The sequence below is a fragment of the Camelina sativa genome, chromosome 13, assembly GCF_030686135.1.
Source record: "Camelina sativa cultivar CO46 ecotype springtype chromosome 13, ASM3068613v1".
In the NCBI taxonomy this organism is placed as follows: Eukaryota; Viridiplantae; Streptophyta; class Magnoliopsida; order Brassicales; family Brassicaceae; genus Camelina; species Camelina sativa.
Genome location: NC_141892.1, coordinates 7059228 through 7073971, shown reverse-complemented (window position 1 = coordinate 7073971; position 14744 = coordinate 7059228). Strand labels below are relative to the sequence as shown.

At 34.5% G+C, this 14744-nt stretch overlaps 4 protein-coding genes across 5 annotated transcripts; 3 read left to right on the top strand and 1 right to left on the bottom strand.

Moving 5' to 3' along the window:
• Positions 1-563: 563 nt before the first annotated feature.
• Positions 564-3065, top strand: LOC104735810 (uncharacterized). The gene is made up of 8 exons (XM_010455665.3): positions 564-1029; positions 1252-1308; positions 1404-1479; positions 1868-1947; positions 2056-2105; positions 2202-2286; positions 2390-2488; positions 2593-3065. The coding sequence occupies exons 1-8, from the start codon at positions 781-783 to the stop codon at positions 2815-2817; spliced, it is 921 nt and encodes a 306-aa protein (XP_010453967.1). The 5' UTR covers positions 564-780; the 3' UTR covers positions 2818-3065.
• On the top strand, positions 2995-4973 carry LOC104735809 (uncharacterized). The gene is made up of 3 exons (XM_010455664.2): positions 2995-3394; positions 3907-4214; positions 4448-4973. Exons 2-3 carry the CDS (start codon positions 3950-3952, stop codon positions 4684-4686), a joined length of 504 nt encoding a protein of 167 aa, XP_010453966.1. The 5' UTR covers positions 2995-3394; positions 3907-3949; the 3' UTR covers positions 4687-4973.
• A 5654-nt stretch (positions 4974-10627) lies between these two features.
• On the top strand, positions 10628-13275 carry LOC104770072 (uncharacterized). 2 transcript variants are annotated; one of them, XM_010455663.2, is made up of 3 exons: positions 10628-11146; positions 11700-12373; positions 12465-13275. In XM_010455663.2, the coding sequence occupies exons 2-3, from the start codon at positions 11769-11771 to the stop codon at positions 13156-13158; spliced, it is 1299 nt and encodes a 432-aa protein (XP_010453965.2). In that variant the 5' UTR covers positions 10628-11146; positions 11700-11768; the 3' UTR covers positions 13159-13275. The 2 variants fall into 2 exon arrangements, with proteins under 2 accessions (XP_010453965.2, XP_087337366.1); XM_087481240.1 differs by lacking the exon at positions 10628-11146 and adding an exon at positions 11153-11351.
• A 28-nt stretch (positions 13276-13303) lies between these two features.
• On the bottom strand, positions 13304-14694 carry LOC104735807 (xylulose 5-phosphate/phosphate translocator, chloroplastic). Its single transcript, XM_010455660.3, has one exon. It carries the CDS (start codon positions 14692-14694, stop codon positions 13450-13452), a length of 1245 nt encoding a protein of 414 aa, XP_010453962.1. The 3' UTR covers positions 13304-13449.
• Between the last annotated feature and the right edge of the window lie 50 nt (positions 14695-14744).

The following is a 14744-nucleotide window of genomic DNA, read 5'->3' as shown; positions in this document are numbered from 1 at the left end:
AATGTTCCTGCAAAAAATAAGCCCTAATTCTTTTTGTTTATTTTTTTATTTTTTTTTTAAGAATACTAAGATTAGGAAGAAAATCAAAGACTTAAACTCCATTAATGTGAAGATTGTATATGTGAAGTAAAAAAAAGGCTTCCAACAATTAAAATAAAAATTAAAAAACATAAACAAAACTGTCAAAATATAAATCACTTCCTAAATAAATAAAAAAAAATAAAATTAGCATGCACTTATCGCTTGGTTTATGCATGTTATGCTCAATCACACTTAAGTTTAAGCTTATAATTTAATAATAAAGAAAAACATATTCAAACTAAACCAAAAACATTCATTGACATATGATAACAACGTCATGCACATGAATGAATAAATAAAATATAAGATTAGAGTAAAGGAAAACAACAAAATATAGCCAAACTAATATGAAAAAAATGTACAAAAAATCAACATGATGTAGAATATAACAATACAATAAATAGAAAACCATAACAAAAAATTAATAATAGCAAACTTGCTCGGCGTCTAAGTCGGTTTAATTGTTTATGGGCTTGGGCCTTAACTTAAAATCCTTCCACATGTCCTTTTACATTTTGATCTATTTACAGAAACACCCTATATATTTTATTTCTTATCACATCAAGTACAAAACTCTTAAAAGTTTTATAGATTGAGAACACAGACCCTCAGGCAAAGAGAACACTGAAAAGAAAACATTTTTATGGTCGAAGGAATCCAATAATCGAATCCTGCTTTTATCCTCCAATACAAAAAAAAATGGCTACTCTATATCAAGCTTGCTCTTCGTCTTCAAGTACACCATTGCTTTTGGCGAAAAGGGTGTTTTCTCTAGCTTCATCGCCGCATAGCTTCACGAGCGGATACAAAATCCCTCGCCATTGTAGCAGCTTCGGAGCATTTAACTCTGCGTCTACCTCAGTTTGTGTCGATTTAAAAGAACTGAGAAGCAATGAATTGGTGGACTTGGAGTATGCAGAGCTAAACCTCATGTATAAGATATCTGAAGTCAGTATGCTCCTTTCTTTCCTATGTATTTGTTGGTTTCTGGGCATTGCTCGAATTTCCGAATCCGATAAATGTTATTCAGTCTCTGTTGTTCCAAGTTGAGAGAGCTTTTCATCTTCATTAGACTCTAGTCTTTTACTAAGGAGCTGGTTTGTCACTATCTCTAATTAGTGGATAGGATTGAGTTATCATTTGTTTTTTCTCTCTTGTGTTTGTTTTCAGGAAGTGGGGCATGTAAGAATCAGACAGCATGTTAATCCTCTCAGTGCCTCTTTCTCTGTAAGTTGATAATGTTGCAACGTTTGTGACAGGTTTTTAACCCTTGATATGTGAGAAAGCATATATGATTTACAAATGGTCTTTCTTTCTGATAGAAACCAGCTCCAGTTCCTGTTTGGGATGAAGTTTATAAGGATCCATCTCTTCCTCTGATGGTGGATATTGGAAGTGGTAACTTGTGAGCTTGCTTAGAACTTGTGGGACTTATGTTTATCTCTCAACTCAACTCTGTTTATAGTTCCTAAAGTTGATTTATGCTTCTTCTTCCACCAATCGTGTTCTCTTAATTGATGAGTTACATTACAGACTAGTTCTTTTGGGAGCTTTTGGTTGCATAATTGGCATCTTTCCGTGGAATCTGAATACGATTTTGGGCATTCAAATAGCTCTCTTTTTAATTCTCTTCCTTTGTCTTGCACCTCTTTCATACTTGAAATGTGTTTTGACTTTAAAAACCAAAACGTTCTTATTTGATTTCCGTTCTTGCCTCTCTGCCTTAGAATTGGTTTTCGGATTTGGATTCAACTACTAATCCTGTGTTTACTTCCTTATATTTTAGGTAGTGGCAGATTTCTCCTATGGCTAGCTAATAAGAATGCTGGATCGACAAATTTCTTAGGATTGGAGATACGTCAGAAAGTAGGCATCAAGCTTCTCTGACAGTTTCAAACTCACTTGACTATTCATCTGCTTTAGCTAGTTGTAGTTTCGGTTACATTGGCCTAAACAAGTTCAATTTCTTTACAGCTGGTCAAACGCGCCAACTTTTGGGTGGATGAGCTCGGACTTTCAAATGTGTAAGTTATTGCATTCCAAAACCTTAGGAAGATCTTTAGAATACTTCTCTGTGTTATACTGACTTTCTTTGATGGATTCTTTTGGATGGGTTTCAGACACTTCATATTTGCAAACGCCATGGTTTCCTTTGAACAACTGATAACGAGTTATCCTGGACCGTTGGAGATTGTCTCAATCTTGGTAAGTGATAAAGCATCTGAGTAAGAGAATGTTTCCAAGGATCTGTGTTGACTTAATAGTAATGATCCAACTTGTTTGTTTTGGGGGCGTGTTAAAAATGCAGTGTCCAGATCCTCATTTCAAGAAACGTCATCAAAAGAGACGTGTTGTCCAAAAGCCTTTGGTTAATTCCATTCTTCAAAACCTAAAACCCGGCGGAAAGGTAAAAAAACTTTCTTTACCCTCTTCTAATGCTTACCAACATTATTTACTGGTTGTTTCAAGTTGTGTACTTACTTTTGTTGTGTGTGTTTTGGCTGTCAACAGATATTTGTGCAATCAGATGTGCTGGATGTGGCTCAAGACATGAGAGATCAGTTCGACGAGGAATCAAGTGTTCTTCAACACATGGACGACACAGTGGCCACAGAGGAGGATGGTTGGTTAATGGGAAACCCGATGGGTATACGAACGGAACGAGAGATCCACGCAGAATTCGAAGGTGCAAGAATCTACAGACGACTTTACCAGAAACGTCAGCTTACATCATGATTCAGTTTATTTTTCCAAACAACCAAATTTGGTCGTCGTTTGAGTTCTTAGTCAATGCTAACGGAATCGTTTAAAACCAAACCGTACCAGGACTTTCTTAGTTGATTAAAACAAGACATGTGACTTGTATTAAATGATAAAGATCTGTGGATTAGGTCATTAGGTGTGTCTTAATTTGACTGGAATCAGATCCTTATCCGTAATATTTTTCATTATCTATAGAACTTATTCGTATGAATTTTTAAAAATATATCTAATTGGTTGAGAAAAAACAATAAAAAAGGACCAATGTTGAAAAAATAGAGAGAAAAATCTTAAGTATATTAAAATAAAGAAAATAAAAGGAAACGCGTGGCGTGGAAACTACGGCTCGATCAGCAGCGTCTCAGGCGTTTCCTCTGCTTCGACAAAACGCGCAAGTACATATATATATATATATATATGTGAAGACGACGTTGTGATCTTTGGAATTACGAAATCGAATCAAGTCTCGTTCTTTCTTTCTGGGCAATTGCTTGAAGGCCGTCGCAGTATCGAATTCGCCAGATTCAGAGAAATTAACAAACCCTTAAGCTTGGTACGAACACACATCTTTAATCTTTTGTTTAGATTTATAATATCTGGAGTTTTGTGTATTGAATAGCGACAGTTTAATCTTGTGATATGGGAATATTTCAGTTCTGTCTATGTTTGAGCTTACTGAATCTGAGATTTTTATAACCCTAGAAATCAGTGCTATAAACCCTAGAATGTTCAAAGAAAAAATTGATCCTTTTTGTTCGTTTAGAGAAGGAATTGTATGTGTGGACAAGAGAGAAATCAGATTTGAATGTTGGTGAAGTTTCTCAATTCTTAGTCAGAAGCATCTTTTGTGAATGGATTGTTTCGATCTGTAGATTAAAAAGATGACTCTTTATATGTCTCTTGATGCCTTTTCTCTTGAGGTTTGAGTGTTCTTTTTATTAGCATTAGCCTTTAATTTGGAGTAGACACCAACACTCAGGTTGCCCCTTAGTATTAATGATCCTCACACAGAGTTATCTGTTTTCTTTCATAATCTAATATGTCAATGGGTTTTCTTCTTTACAGTTTGGTTACCCTTTACTCTGAAAAATCAAAGTGTGAAAAAAAGATGGGAGATGATCATCAGAATAATCACAATGACAAAGGACTCTTCCACCACTTAGCAGGATTTGCAGGCGGACATTACCCACCTCATCATGGTCACGGTTATGGTCATCATGGTCACGGTTATGGAGCTCCTTATTCATACCCGCCTCCTCCTCCTCCTTATGGCTGTCCACCAGTTGCTTATCCTCCACACGGTGGTTACCCTCCTGCTGGTTATCCTCCTCACGGTTATCCATCTCACGGTTATCCCCATTCGTCTCACTCTGGTAATTTCAGTCTCAACTTTTACATTCTTCCTCATACAAATTTCTTTACATGTTGGTGTCATTTAGGTTTTTGATTGTCGTTCTGCGTTTGCTTATATGTTTAGTGTTATTTCGTTTTCGTCAAATGATCCTATAACCTTTAGCATCTTCAAAACAAACTTTATTTGTGTTTGAAAACAATAGAGACCTTTGATGACTTGATGTTTGATGAGGAAACCAAATTAATGTTACAGGACATCACCACGGAGGTCTAGGAGCTATTATAGCTGGTGGAGTGGCTGCAGCAGCTGGTGCTCACCATATGTCTCACCATGGACACTATGGTCACCACCACGGTCACGGCTATGGCTACGGGTATCATGGTCACGGTAAGTTCAAACACGGCAAGTTCAAGCACGGAAAATTCGGAAAACGCTGGAAACATGGCATGTTTGGGAAGCACAAGGGCAAATTCTTCAAGAAATGGAAGTGATCTCTTTCCAAAAGATTGATCCAAACTTCAAAGACATTATCATTACATAGCAATAAATATATTAACAAGTCTGTAAAATTACATATGTAGTAGTTATACCGAGCCTAGGTAGAGGTTAGAAAGTTGTGATTTTTCTTTCATTCTGGGTTTTGGTTTTATGAAGCTTTTTATTTTTGTTTTTACATTGGCATGTATAAAGGTTTCTCCTTTTCGTACATAGTTGGAAACTGAGATCCACTTGTTTGAAAACGATCGAGTCTTTAATATTGATGTTGAATCTTCAATAAGCTTCTTGCCCTTTTTTTTGGACTTGGAAGTGTATTATATGACTGTTATTGGAGGGGTGATTTCTAAATCTATTTGGAATTGTAAATTTTAAAAATCAAAATACATGGATTTTGAAATAACATGTTTTATCTTTGGATTTGAATCATACTATTTTACACTTTCAAATCCACTCAAATCCATTTAAAACATAATATGGAGTTTGACATCCAAAAACAAATCATTAAGGCTCCAACTGGTGACCAGTTTTTAGAAAAAAAATGGACAGGAATGTGTTGTTCCTCTTTGTTCCTCATTTTTGTTACCATTTACAAGTAACATATCTTCCAAATTCTGAAACATGGACCCCACACTATTCTTATACGTTCTTTTTTTTTAGGAATCACAGAATAAATTTGTTCCTCTTCAATTTGTTAGTAGAACAAACAGGAAAACAAATTAATTATTATTTTTTAAAAAAATAATTCATGCATAATTTAATAAATTGTAAAAAAAATTGATGATAACATTCAAAGGAAGACCTCACGATAAAAGAAGGTACATGATAACGTTAAACTCTTCTAAACTTATATCTTTTGATTCAACTAGTTCCACAACTTATATTTTAAACAATTTGTACATATCCAATATCAAATTCAAACTCATCTTGATCTATCTCATAATTATCTCATGAACTGTTTAATAATTTAAGTCTTATAAAATACAACTATAAATAGTCTTCAGCACAAAAAGCCATCGTATAGAAAAAAAAACCCTACGATCGAGAGACGTAAAGGTGAAAAAAATAATCATACAATATTTTTTAGCATGACTTCTTTTGTTTTTTTTTTCTGTTTTGCTTACATTCTTGTGTTTGGTTTTATTAATTTATGTATTTGATTTTGATCTTTAGAAAAAACTTGGATTATGGCAAGTTCCCAAGAGACTAGTGGATCATCACGGCGTGGAGGTCTTTCAAGAAACAAAGGCAAATCAACCACTGCATCAGGGATCGATATCAAAGAAAAGGTATATATGTTTTGCATATAATTATTTATTAAATTTCAATGCATATAGGATGAATGTATTTAAACGAAACATGATTACTGAGTATGTATATATTATAGTATGTGTGGAAGGAAAGACATTGTCAAATTATGCTTGAACTCGTTATTACGGAGCTAAAATCAAATGACCACTCGAGTAAAATGTCGAATGTTGCTGGTAGAAAAAGAGTTGAAAACAAATTATTTGAGTTGACCTGAGAGAAGCTTGTTTGGGATAGTGAGATAAAGAGCAAAATCGAGTACTTGCATAAGCTTTGGCAAATTAATAGGCAACTGATGGAACGCACGGGTGTTGTTGTTGATCCGTCCACTGGACAAATAATTATGTCAACATCTTGGTGGAATGATCGAGTTGCTATAAGTCTCTTTGTTATCATTTATAATATTTTTATATGAATAGAAAATTTTATTCTAATATGTTTTGAATCATTGACAGGACTTTGGAAATAAAGATAAATTTGTTCGGGTTTTGAAGAACAAGTCTTTGCCCTTCAAAGATTTGTTGGACCAGATATATGGTCAACATGATGTCGATCAAGATGAACGTTACTCTCCGTTTACTTGTGGGGCACATCTCCAGGAGACACAATCTGCTTTGGCAAACACGGATGATGTAGTAATACCAGAAACACAAGAGGATGCATCAAAATCAAAAAATTGATGAAGATGATGAAGTGGATGATGAACCAGCAGCTGAAGAAACGAGATTAAATTGCTGAGCAAATATGATATGTGAAAATACGTGGTTCCCAACGTCTATAGTTGATTATTTTTTATAATTATCATATTAGTATCACGGGTTACTAAAAGTTCCAGCAATTCATGTTTATGTTCGTGTATCATGTTCGTACGTGGGTTTGATGCTTGTTTTTGATTCAATTTTTTTATTTTTATTTTTTTGCTTGTTCTGTTTTTTTTGTTACCATTTACCATACCATTTGTTCTGTTTTTCCTCTGCACCTATTCCTCTTCGTTCCTTTTTTTTAAATAATTTTTTTCTTATTTGTTCTCTTTTATTCTTCTTCCTTCTCATTCTTTTTATTCCTCGATGGGTTACCAGTAGGAGCCTTAATGAATAACATGAGATTTTAATAAGTATTTGTAAATCATATAACCAATAACATGTAATTTTGATAAGTTTTTTAAAAGCAATGATTGAATAACACATGATTTTTGTTTGAATTAAAATGATAGAACTAATAACCTCCTCTAAGACTTATTTAGTGAATACTTATCCACTTTTGTTTATTGGGTTTCTTGGTTTGATTTAAGGAATATACGAACGAAAAAAAAAAGAAAAAAAAATAACTTGGATTATATATGTAAAGAGAGTATTAGATGCTTTTTAAGTTTTAAGTTTGTTGCCAACCTAGGAAATTTACAAAGTGGAAAGACAAAAATGCCAAAAGAGTTAGAAAAGTTTGCAAAAGACAACATTATCTCTCCAACCTGTCACTAGCTAGTCTTTTTATTTTTAATTTTATCTACTAAATTTATATATCCTCAGTTATTTATCAATGGTTGATCTGTATATATGCAATGTGATATTTGATGATCCTCTAATTAATTATATGATAATTGGATGTATACGACTAATAAAAATAAAATAAGGATTAGGCGGGCACACAAAATTTGATTTGAACTGAGTTTGTGTTTGTTTAGTCTCTAGACTGGTATATATTAGTTGACTGAGGTCTTAATATATACACATTTTTTTCACTCATATGACCACAAACAGTTTGAATATATAATTTGATGATAACAACAACATGTCTCAACGTTTAGTGATGCTCTGATTTGAGATTTTAGGAATAACATGTGTTATAAAAATATCAAAAGTAGAACATGACAAAAGATTGGTTTAACCATAATTTTGACCTTGTTCATTTATCCGAACTTTCATGGATGCTTGACAAAATATATAAATGACAAATTCTTGATTATTAAGAATTTTGGATCTGTAGTGAATAAATAAAAACAAACTACTTTAACAAATCCGGGAGATAAGAGTAGATGAATAAAAACTATTGTATTGATAAAACATAGCTATGAACTCTTTACGACTTTATACAATTCCAAAGTCGTTCAAGAACGGTCAGTAAAAATAAGTATTCAAGACGACCAAACGGTATTAGATAGAGAAGTCGCTAATTGATTGTCATAATCAAGTGTCCAAATATTCTGAAATGGTAAGAGGATGGATGCAATCAAACTCTCAAAAGCAAAGAAAAGAAAGTAACATTTGATGCATTATTTTATGCATGTAAAAAGAGTATCATGAAAAGAAAGTATTATGAAAAGAATGGTTTATAGATAAAGAAGAGAAGAAAAAAAAGAAAGGAAAGATAATTGACAATTTCGTAGACAAAATAAAACTTAATATTCATGGTTTTCACGTGTTTATCATCCTATTAATCGAACTCGAAATTGATTTTGCATGATGCATTTTTTTTTTTTTTTGTTTAACCGCTCTTAGATCTTAACTATGCAAAACCTCGGCAACGCTAGCGTACCGCATTCTATTAAAGGTTTCAACAAACACGAACTACGCAATCTATACTAATGTAAACTCCGTAATGTGTGTTCTCTCAAACTTATGCTTCTTTGGTGCAATTACTCTTCAGCAATGACCACTACTCCTCTTTTATAATATCCACAAAATAACCAAAAAATATCTCTTTGAGAATGTTACATGACTAGGGAAAAAGACATTTATCAAAATTCTAAAGCATTTTTCTATTTTTTGCTTAATTAGAGGATTCTTTGTACTATTTTATTTTTTTTCTAGTCCACAAATCTCTACATTTTTTTATTCCTCTTTTTCTGTTTGGTTGTATCCAAGATTTCCATTTTGCTTAAACGTTCCTTTTTTCTTGAAACCCCCAATTCTTTTGACACAAAACAGTTTAAAACATCATTAATCCAGAGAATCTAGACATGACCATATATATATTATATAGTTCTGATTCAAAAGAGAAAGAGGGCAAAAGAAGTTCTGAGATTGATGAAGTAAATGACAGTAAGAGAGGCACATGTCGAAGATGTCAGCCTCCTCGAAAACCCATCTCTATCCCTTTCCTCCTTTGCGGCTCTTTCTTTCCTTTGTTTTTTTATAATCCAAATTCTTTGATTTTTATTTCAATCATCTTATTTAGTGAAACTTGGATGTGTTATAATTTGATACTAATCAACTTAAATTAATATGAACACGAGATATTAGTATAAACAAACTTAGCGATTCTATCTACATTTATAGTAGGTATATGTGTTAAAGATAATAGTATGGTTTATAGTAAACGTAGTGCAAAATATTATTATCCATTTTACAATTTTTGTGGTGCATGTAAAACATTTCACTATAAATCTGGTTTGCGATTCTAAAATGATTAAAAATAAATTTACAAGTTTCGATGACCACGTCTAGTAGACTACTAGTGCATTATTTCATCAAATATTCAAATACATGTAATTTTTAAAAAAAGGTTGCATTCTTGAAAAATCTAATAAAATAAAATGGACAGTTGGGATATGAAGTCAGGCTTATGTGTCTGAAAGTGATTAGATTTTTTCTTTGTTTCTTACTTATTTTTGTATGTAAATATTGAATGGAAAAAGAAAAGGAGAAACATGGCTACAGCTGTATTCACGTACCCATCCATCCATCCATCATCTACTTATATTCTTAAATTTTTTTTTTGTTTATTCCATATTCTTATAAATATTAGATAAACTCCTAAGCATTGCGTTTTGGTATTAAGCTGTTTCAATTGTTATTTGACTTTGTAGTTTTGCATTATTAGTAGTATCTCTTTTTTTCCCTCACCAAACACTACTAACCTACCTCCTAGTTCAATAATTCGACTGCGTTGAAGTTATTGTTGATACCATAAGTGATACCCATTTATTTAATACTAGATCATTATAGTTCATCAACATGCTTTGAGGATGGGACTAATATTTTTTAAAGTAAAAAAAAAAGGGTATAAAATACTGAATCATGTTGAACATAGACAAGAGATCTCATTTTCATATACAGAGAATTTAAATATCTATTTTATTTAAAAACTTCAAAATAATATTTATGAAATTTTGTTTACATTTATAAACCTATCTCACAAGAATTCTGTTTTAAAAATCTAAAAATATCTATATAACATAAGAACCAAAAACTAATATATGATGTGATAGAATTTGAGTGGACAGTTGTTTTAAAGCATTAATTTCCATAGCATGTTTGTTAGTACACATTTAAGAAACCATATCAGTTTTAAATAGAGAAAATAAACTTTACACTTGTTTTTCTTAATAAATCATAACTACTATCATATTTTTTTTATATTAAACTTAATTAGTACCAAATAAAATTATTTAATAATATAAACTAAAATTTGATGTATGAAGTCATCAGATCTAATTTTTTTCTCCATAGCATGTAAAAGTATAAAGAAATTTGTTATACTTAAACCATTTTTTTTTACTCGATAAAATTATATTACTCTATATATGAGTTCATTATACAAAATTATCGAGTTTAAACGACAGGCTGATTTTGCAGAAAATGGTCAAAATGAAACACATTATATATTTTGTTTCGAACCAATGGAAAAAGTATATACAGTATATACATATTTGATATTTGTTTGTACGTTGACGTTAAAACTTAAAAAGGATAAAAAGAGGAGATAAATTGTAATATAAGGAGCAAAAATAGAAACCCCTTTATTTGTGTTTATATTCTCCCCGTCAATTTCGTTGCGAAGAATATGTCCATTTTTTTTCTTCGGGTGTTAGAATATTTTTTTAATTACACAGCAAACACGAGAAGAGAGAGGGATAGAAGAGAGAAAAGGAAGAAGAAGAAAAATTTCTCTCTTTGAAAGCCAAAAAAAAAAAAAAAAAAAAAAAAACGAATCATAATAATCTTAAATCTCTCTTCTTTATATGAATTTCATGTTTATGTTACCTCTCTCTTGATTCTTCTCTATCATTTCATTTACTCACATTTTTTTTAAAAAAAAAATCTCTAAATTCTTCTCCTTTTGGTTTTACGAAAGGATTTTGAAAGGTTCTAACTTTTCTTGGGATCTTATCATATTGTCTTGAAAATAATGCTTATGGGTTTTAAACAGGTTTGTATCACAACTCTAACTTGCTTTCTTTTTTTTCTATCTGCTCATTTGTTGTAAAATCCTAATTCCATAAAGTTTGTTCCTTTTTTTTTTTTTTGTTTCATTAAAATTTTTAGCTCATTTCACTTGATTTGATTCTCTCTCTGCTTCTTTGGTTTTTTTCCACTTGACTTCAATTGGTTATATAGCTCTGTTCAGTTTTAAGGTTTGTTAATGTAATCAAGTTTGTCCTGTGCTGTTAGTTTAATATGAAGTAATTTAATTTCTCAGAGCTTGATGTAGCTTGAGAGTTTACTAATGGTAGAAGTCATGTGATCGTTGTTCTTTATAGGTTAGAGCTATGTGGGAAAATAGGAAAGATATTAAATTCTCTAGCTTAGTGGTGTTGTTATTAACAAAAAAAAAGAGGGAAACTTTAATTTCAGTACAAGTGTTTAAGCCTATTAGTTGCTTGGCACCAGAGCTCAAGACTGTGTTTTTTTTTTCGAGTGTCCTGTTGATATTTGGTTTAACTTTAGTTTAATCTCTTTCGTCTTTGGTGTTGGCTTGTTAGGTTGACTGATCATACCACCATGGATATGCATCCTCTGTGATCCAATGGGGAGATTTTTCTGACATTTTAATGGATCCCCAAGCTTTTATTCGCCTTTCAGTAGGCTCTCTTGCCTTGAGAATTCCAAAGATCCTTTTAAACTCTTCCTCAAGAACAGATGAGAAGAAGAACTGTTGTTTTTCCCAATGCTCTTGCGAAATAAAACTCCGAGGTTTTCCCGTTCAGACAACATCTGTTCCTTTGATGCCTTCCCTAGATGCAGCTCCTGACCATCAGGGCGTTTCCACAAGCTTTTATCTTGAAGAATCTGATTTAAGAGCTCTCCTGACCCCTGGATGTTTCTATACTCATGCTCACTTGGAAATATCGGTTTTTACTGGTAAAAAGAGTTCGAATTGCGGGGTTGGTGCTAAAAGACAGCACATTGGGATATTTAAGTTGGAGGTAGGTCCTCAATGGGGAGAAGGGAAACCAATGATTCTCTTCAATGGATGGATCGGTATCGGAAAGAACAGGCGGGATGGTGGCGCTCAGCTTCATTTGAGAGTGAAGCTTGATCCTGATCCTAGATATGTTTTCCAGTTCGAGGATGTTACTACCTTGAGCCCTCAGATAGTTCAGCTTCGTGGCTCGGTCAAGCAACCTATCTTCAGTTGCAAATTTAGCCGAGACAGGTGACCTTTTTTTATTTCTTTATAGTTGCACACAAAGCTTGTCTCTTTGAGTTCTCTGTTTAGTAACTGATAGGAGCTATTGATTCTTCAGGGTGTCACAGGTGGATCCGTTGAATGGATACTGGTCAAGTTCAGGCGATGGAACTGAGCTCGAGAGTGAGAGACGTGAGAGAAAAGGCTGGAAGGTGAAGATACATGATCTCTCTGGCTCTGCAGTTGCTGCTGCTTTCATTACAACTCCTTTTGTCCCATCCACTGGCTGTGATTGGGTTGCCAAGTCCAACCCGGGTGCCTGGCTTGTGGTCAGACCTGACCCATCTCGACCAAACAGCTGGCAACCATGGGGAAAGCTCGAAGCTTGGCGGGAACGTGGGATCAGAGACTCTGTGTGTTGCAGATTCCATCTTCTATCAAACGGGCTAGAAGTTGGAGATGTCTTAATGTCTGAAATTCTCATCAGCGCTGAGAAAGGCGGGGAGTTTTTAGTCGACACGGATAAACAGATGCTAACGGTTGCAGCTACCCCGATTCCAAGCCCGCAGAGTAGCGGAGACTTCTCAGGTCTGGGACAATGTGTCTCTGGAGGCGGGTTTGTAATGAGCTCAAGAGTGCAAGGGGAAGGAAAAAGCAGCAAACCCGTGGTGCAGTTGGCTATGCGGCATGTAACTTGTGTGGAAGATGCAGCTATTTTCATGGCGCTTGCTGCAGCTGTTGATCTTAGCATTTTGGCTTGTAAACCTTTCAGGAGAACAAGCCGAAGAAGGTTCCGGCATTACTCTTGGTGAAAAGAAGGCAACTCTCTTTTGTGTTTTTTTAGTGTACAGTTTTTGAATTGGACTCAAAAGTCTCATTGTATTAGGCAGAAACTGGCTTAAGATTAAGAAATTTAACTCTTCTCAGAATCAAGAATATCAAGTAGACGAGGTCAAGAACTAAAGTAGATCAAAGTCTTTGAAGCAACTGAACCAGTTAACAGAAATGACGAATCTAGTCTCATAATAAGATTAAAAACAACAAAAACAAAAAACAAAACTTGGAAAAGAATAAAACAGCTTGAGGAAACCTTAGATTTGCCCTTAGTTCTTCTTATCACCTCCCACTTCAATCTTCTTCTTCTTGGCAGTAGCCTGAGAATACAAGAAGGTACCGAAAATAGCAATGGCTGATCCAAGAGCATTCAAAGGCCTAACAGGGTTCCTAAACACCAAAACCGTAGAGACAATCACCACAACTCTCTTCATTGTGTTCCCTACAGAGAAAGTCAAAGGACTGATCTCATCGAGTGCCTGATACGAAGATTGGTTGTACAAATGGTAGAAGACACCAGAGAGCAAAACCCAAAAGTAGAAGGTTGATGGCTTCCCAACAGATGCAATGGCTTTATGGTAACCAGGAACCCAATGTGATCCTTCAACGAAGATCGCCACGGGGAACAAGTAAAGCAGAGAGAGTATACTGATGCAACCGTACAGATTCAATCCATCAATCTCTTTGACGCTCTGTAAACTTCGTTTAGAGTAAATGTTACGCAACACGAAACCAACGTTACTAATCATAGCTCCTGATAAACCACCTAAATTGAATGAGACTTCAGTGACTGCAGCTAAAGAACAACCCATAACAATCGGAAGAATCGATAACCATACAGCTATAGGGTACGAATCTCCTAGCAGAGACGAGAAGATAACAGAGAACACAGGCTCTGCTGATTTGATAACATGAGTGAAAGAAACAGCGACTTTGGAGAAAGAGACACAAGCTGAGATGTGTCCAACAGTGTGGAACAATGCAGGACCAAGGAGAGCAACGATGAAAGGCTTTGAGATCTTAGGGCAAGGGTAAAGCTTAAAGGACCATAAGATTAACATCCAAATAGAACCTGCGAAGAGCTGAAACGAAGCGAGAAGCCATGGATAAGGGAAGACATTGAGTGCCTTTTTGTTGAAGATGTTGAAGACGATGTTCTGAAAATACCAAAGACCGAACACGATCCCTAGCTGAAGCGTCTTGGCCTTCTTCTCTTTCTTCTCAGCTTCGCCAAGATCGGGTTTTTCGTAGTCCCCGTCCGGATTTGAATCAGATGAGTTAGTTGCAGCGGCGGGGATGGATCTAGGTTTCCGCGAAACCCCAGAGGAGTAAACCGGGTTGGTGAGTGAAACAGAAAGCAAGGGTTTTGAATCGGCGCGAATCGGAGAAAGCCCTAATGGGTATCTGTGATTGAAAGGTTTAGGGTTGGTGAAGGGAAGAGCAGAGAGACGGGTCCGGGTCTTGTGGAGGAGGAGACCCGGGTTTAGGGAAGGAGATAGATTCAGTGAGATCATTGCTGCTTAACTTAAGCAACAGAGCAAAAGCACGAACGCAGGAGAAAAGA

Coding starts and splice junctions, on each gene's coding strand:
- LOC104770072 (XM_010455663.2), top strand. CDS start 11,769: ATGGATCCCCAAGCTTTTATTCGCCTTTCAGTAGGCTCTCTTGCCTTG. Junction 12,374..12,464: donor TGCAAATTTAGCCGAGACAG/GTGACCTTTTTT, acceptor TTGATTCTTCAG/GGTGTCACAGGTGGATCCGT.
- LOC104735807 (XM_010455660.3), bottom strand. CDS start 14,694: ATGATCTCACTGAATCTATCTCCTTCCCTAAACCCGGGTCTCCTCCTC.
- LOC104735809 (XM_010455664.2), top strand. CDS start 3,950: ATGGGAGATGATCATCAGAATAATCACAATGACAAAGGACTCTTCCAC. Junction 4,215..4,447: donor TCCCCATTCGTCTCACTCTG/GTAATTTCAGTC, acceptor TTAATGTTACAG/GACATCACCACGGAGGTCTA.
- LOC104735810 (XM_010455665.3), top strand. CDS start 781: ATGGCTACTCTATATCAAGCTTGCTCTTCGTCTTCAAGTACACCATTG. Junction 1,030..1,251: donor TCATGTATAAGATATCTGAA/GTCAGTATGCTC, acceptor GTTTGTTTTCAG/GAAGTGGGGCATGTAAGAAT. Junction 2,287..2,389: donor TGGAGATTGTCTCAATCTTG/GTAAGTGATAAA, acceptor TTAAAAATGCAG/TGTCCAGATCCTCATTTCAA.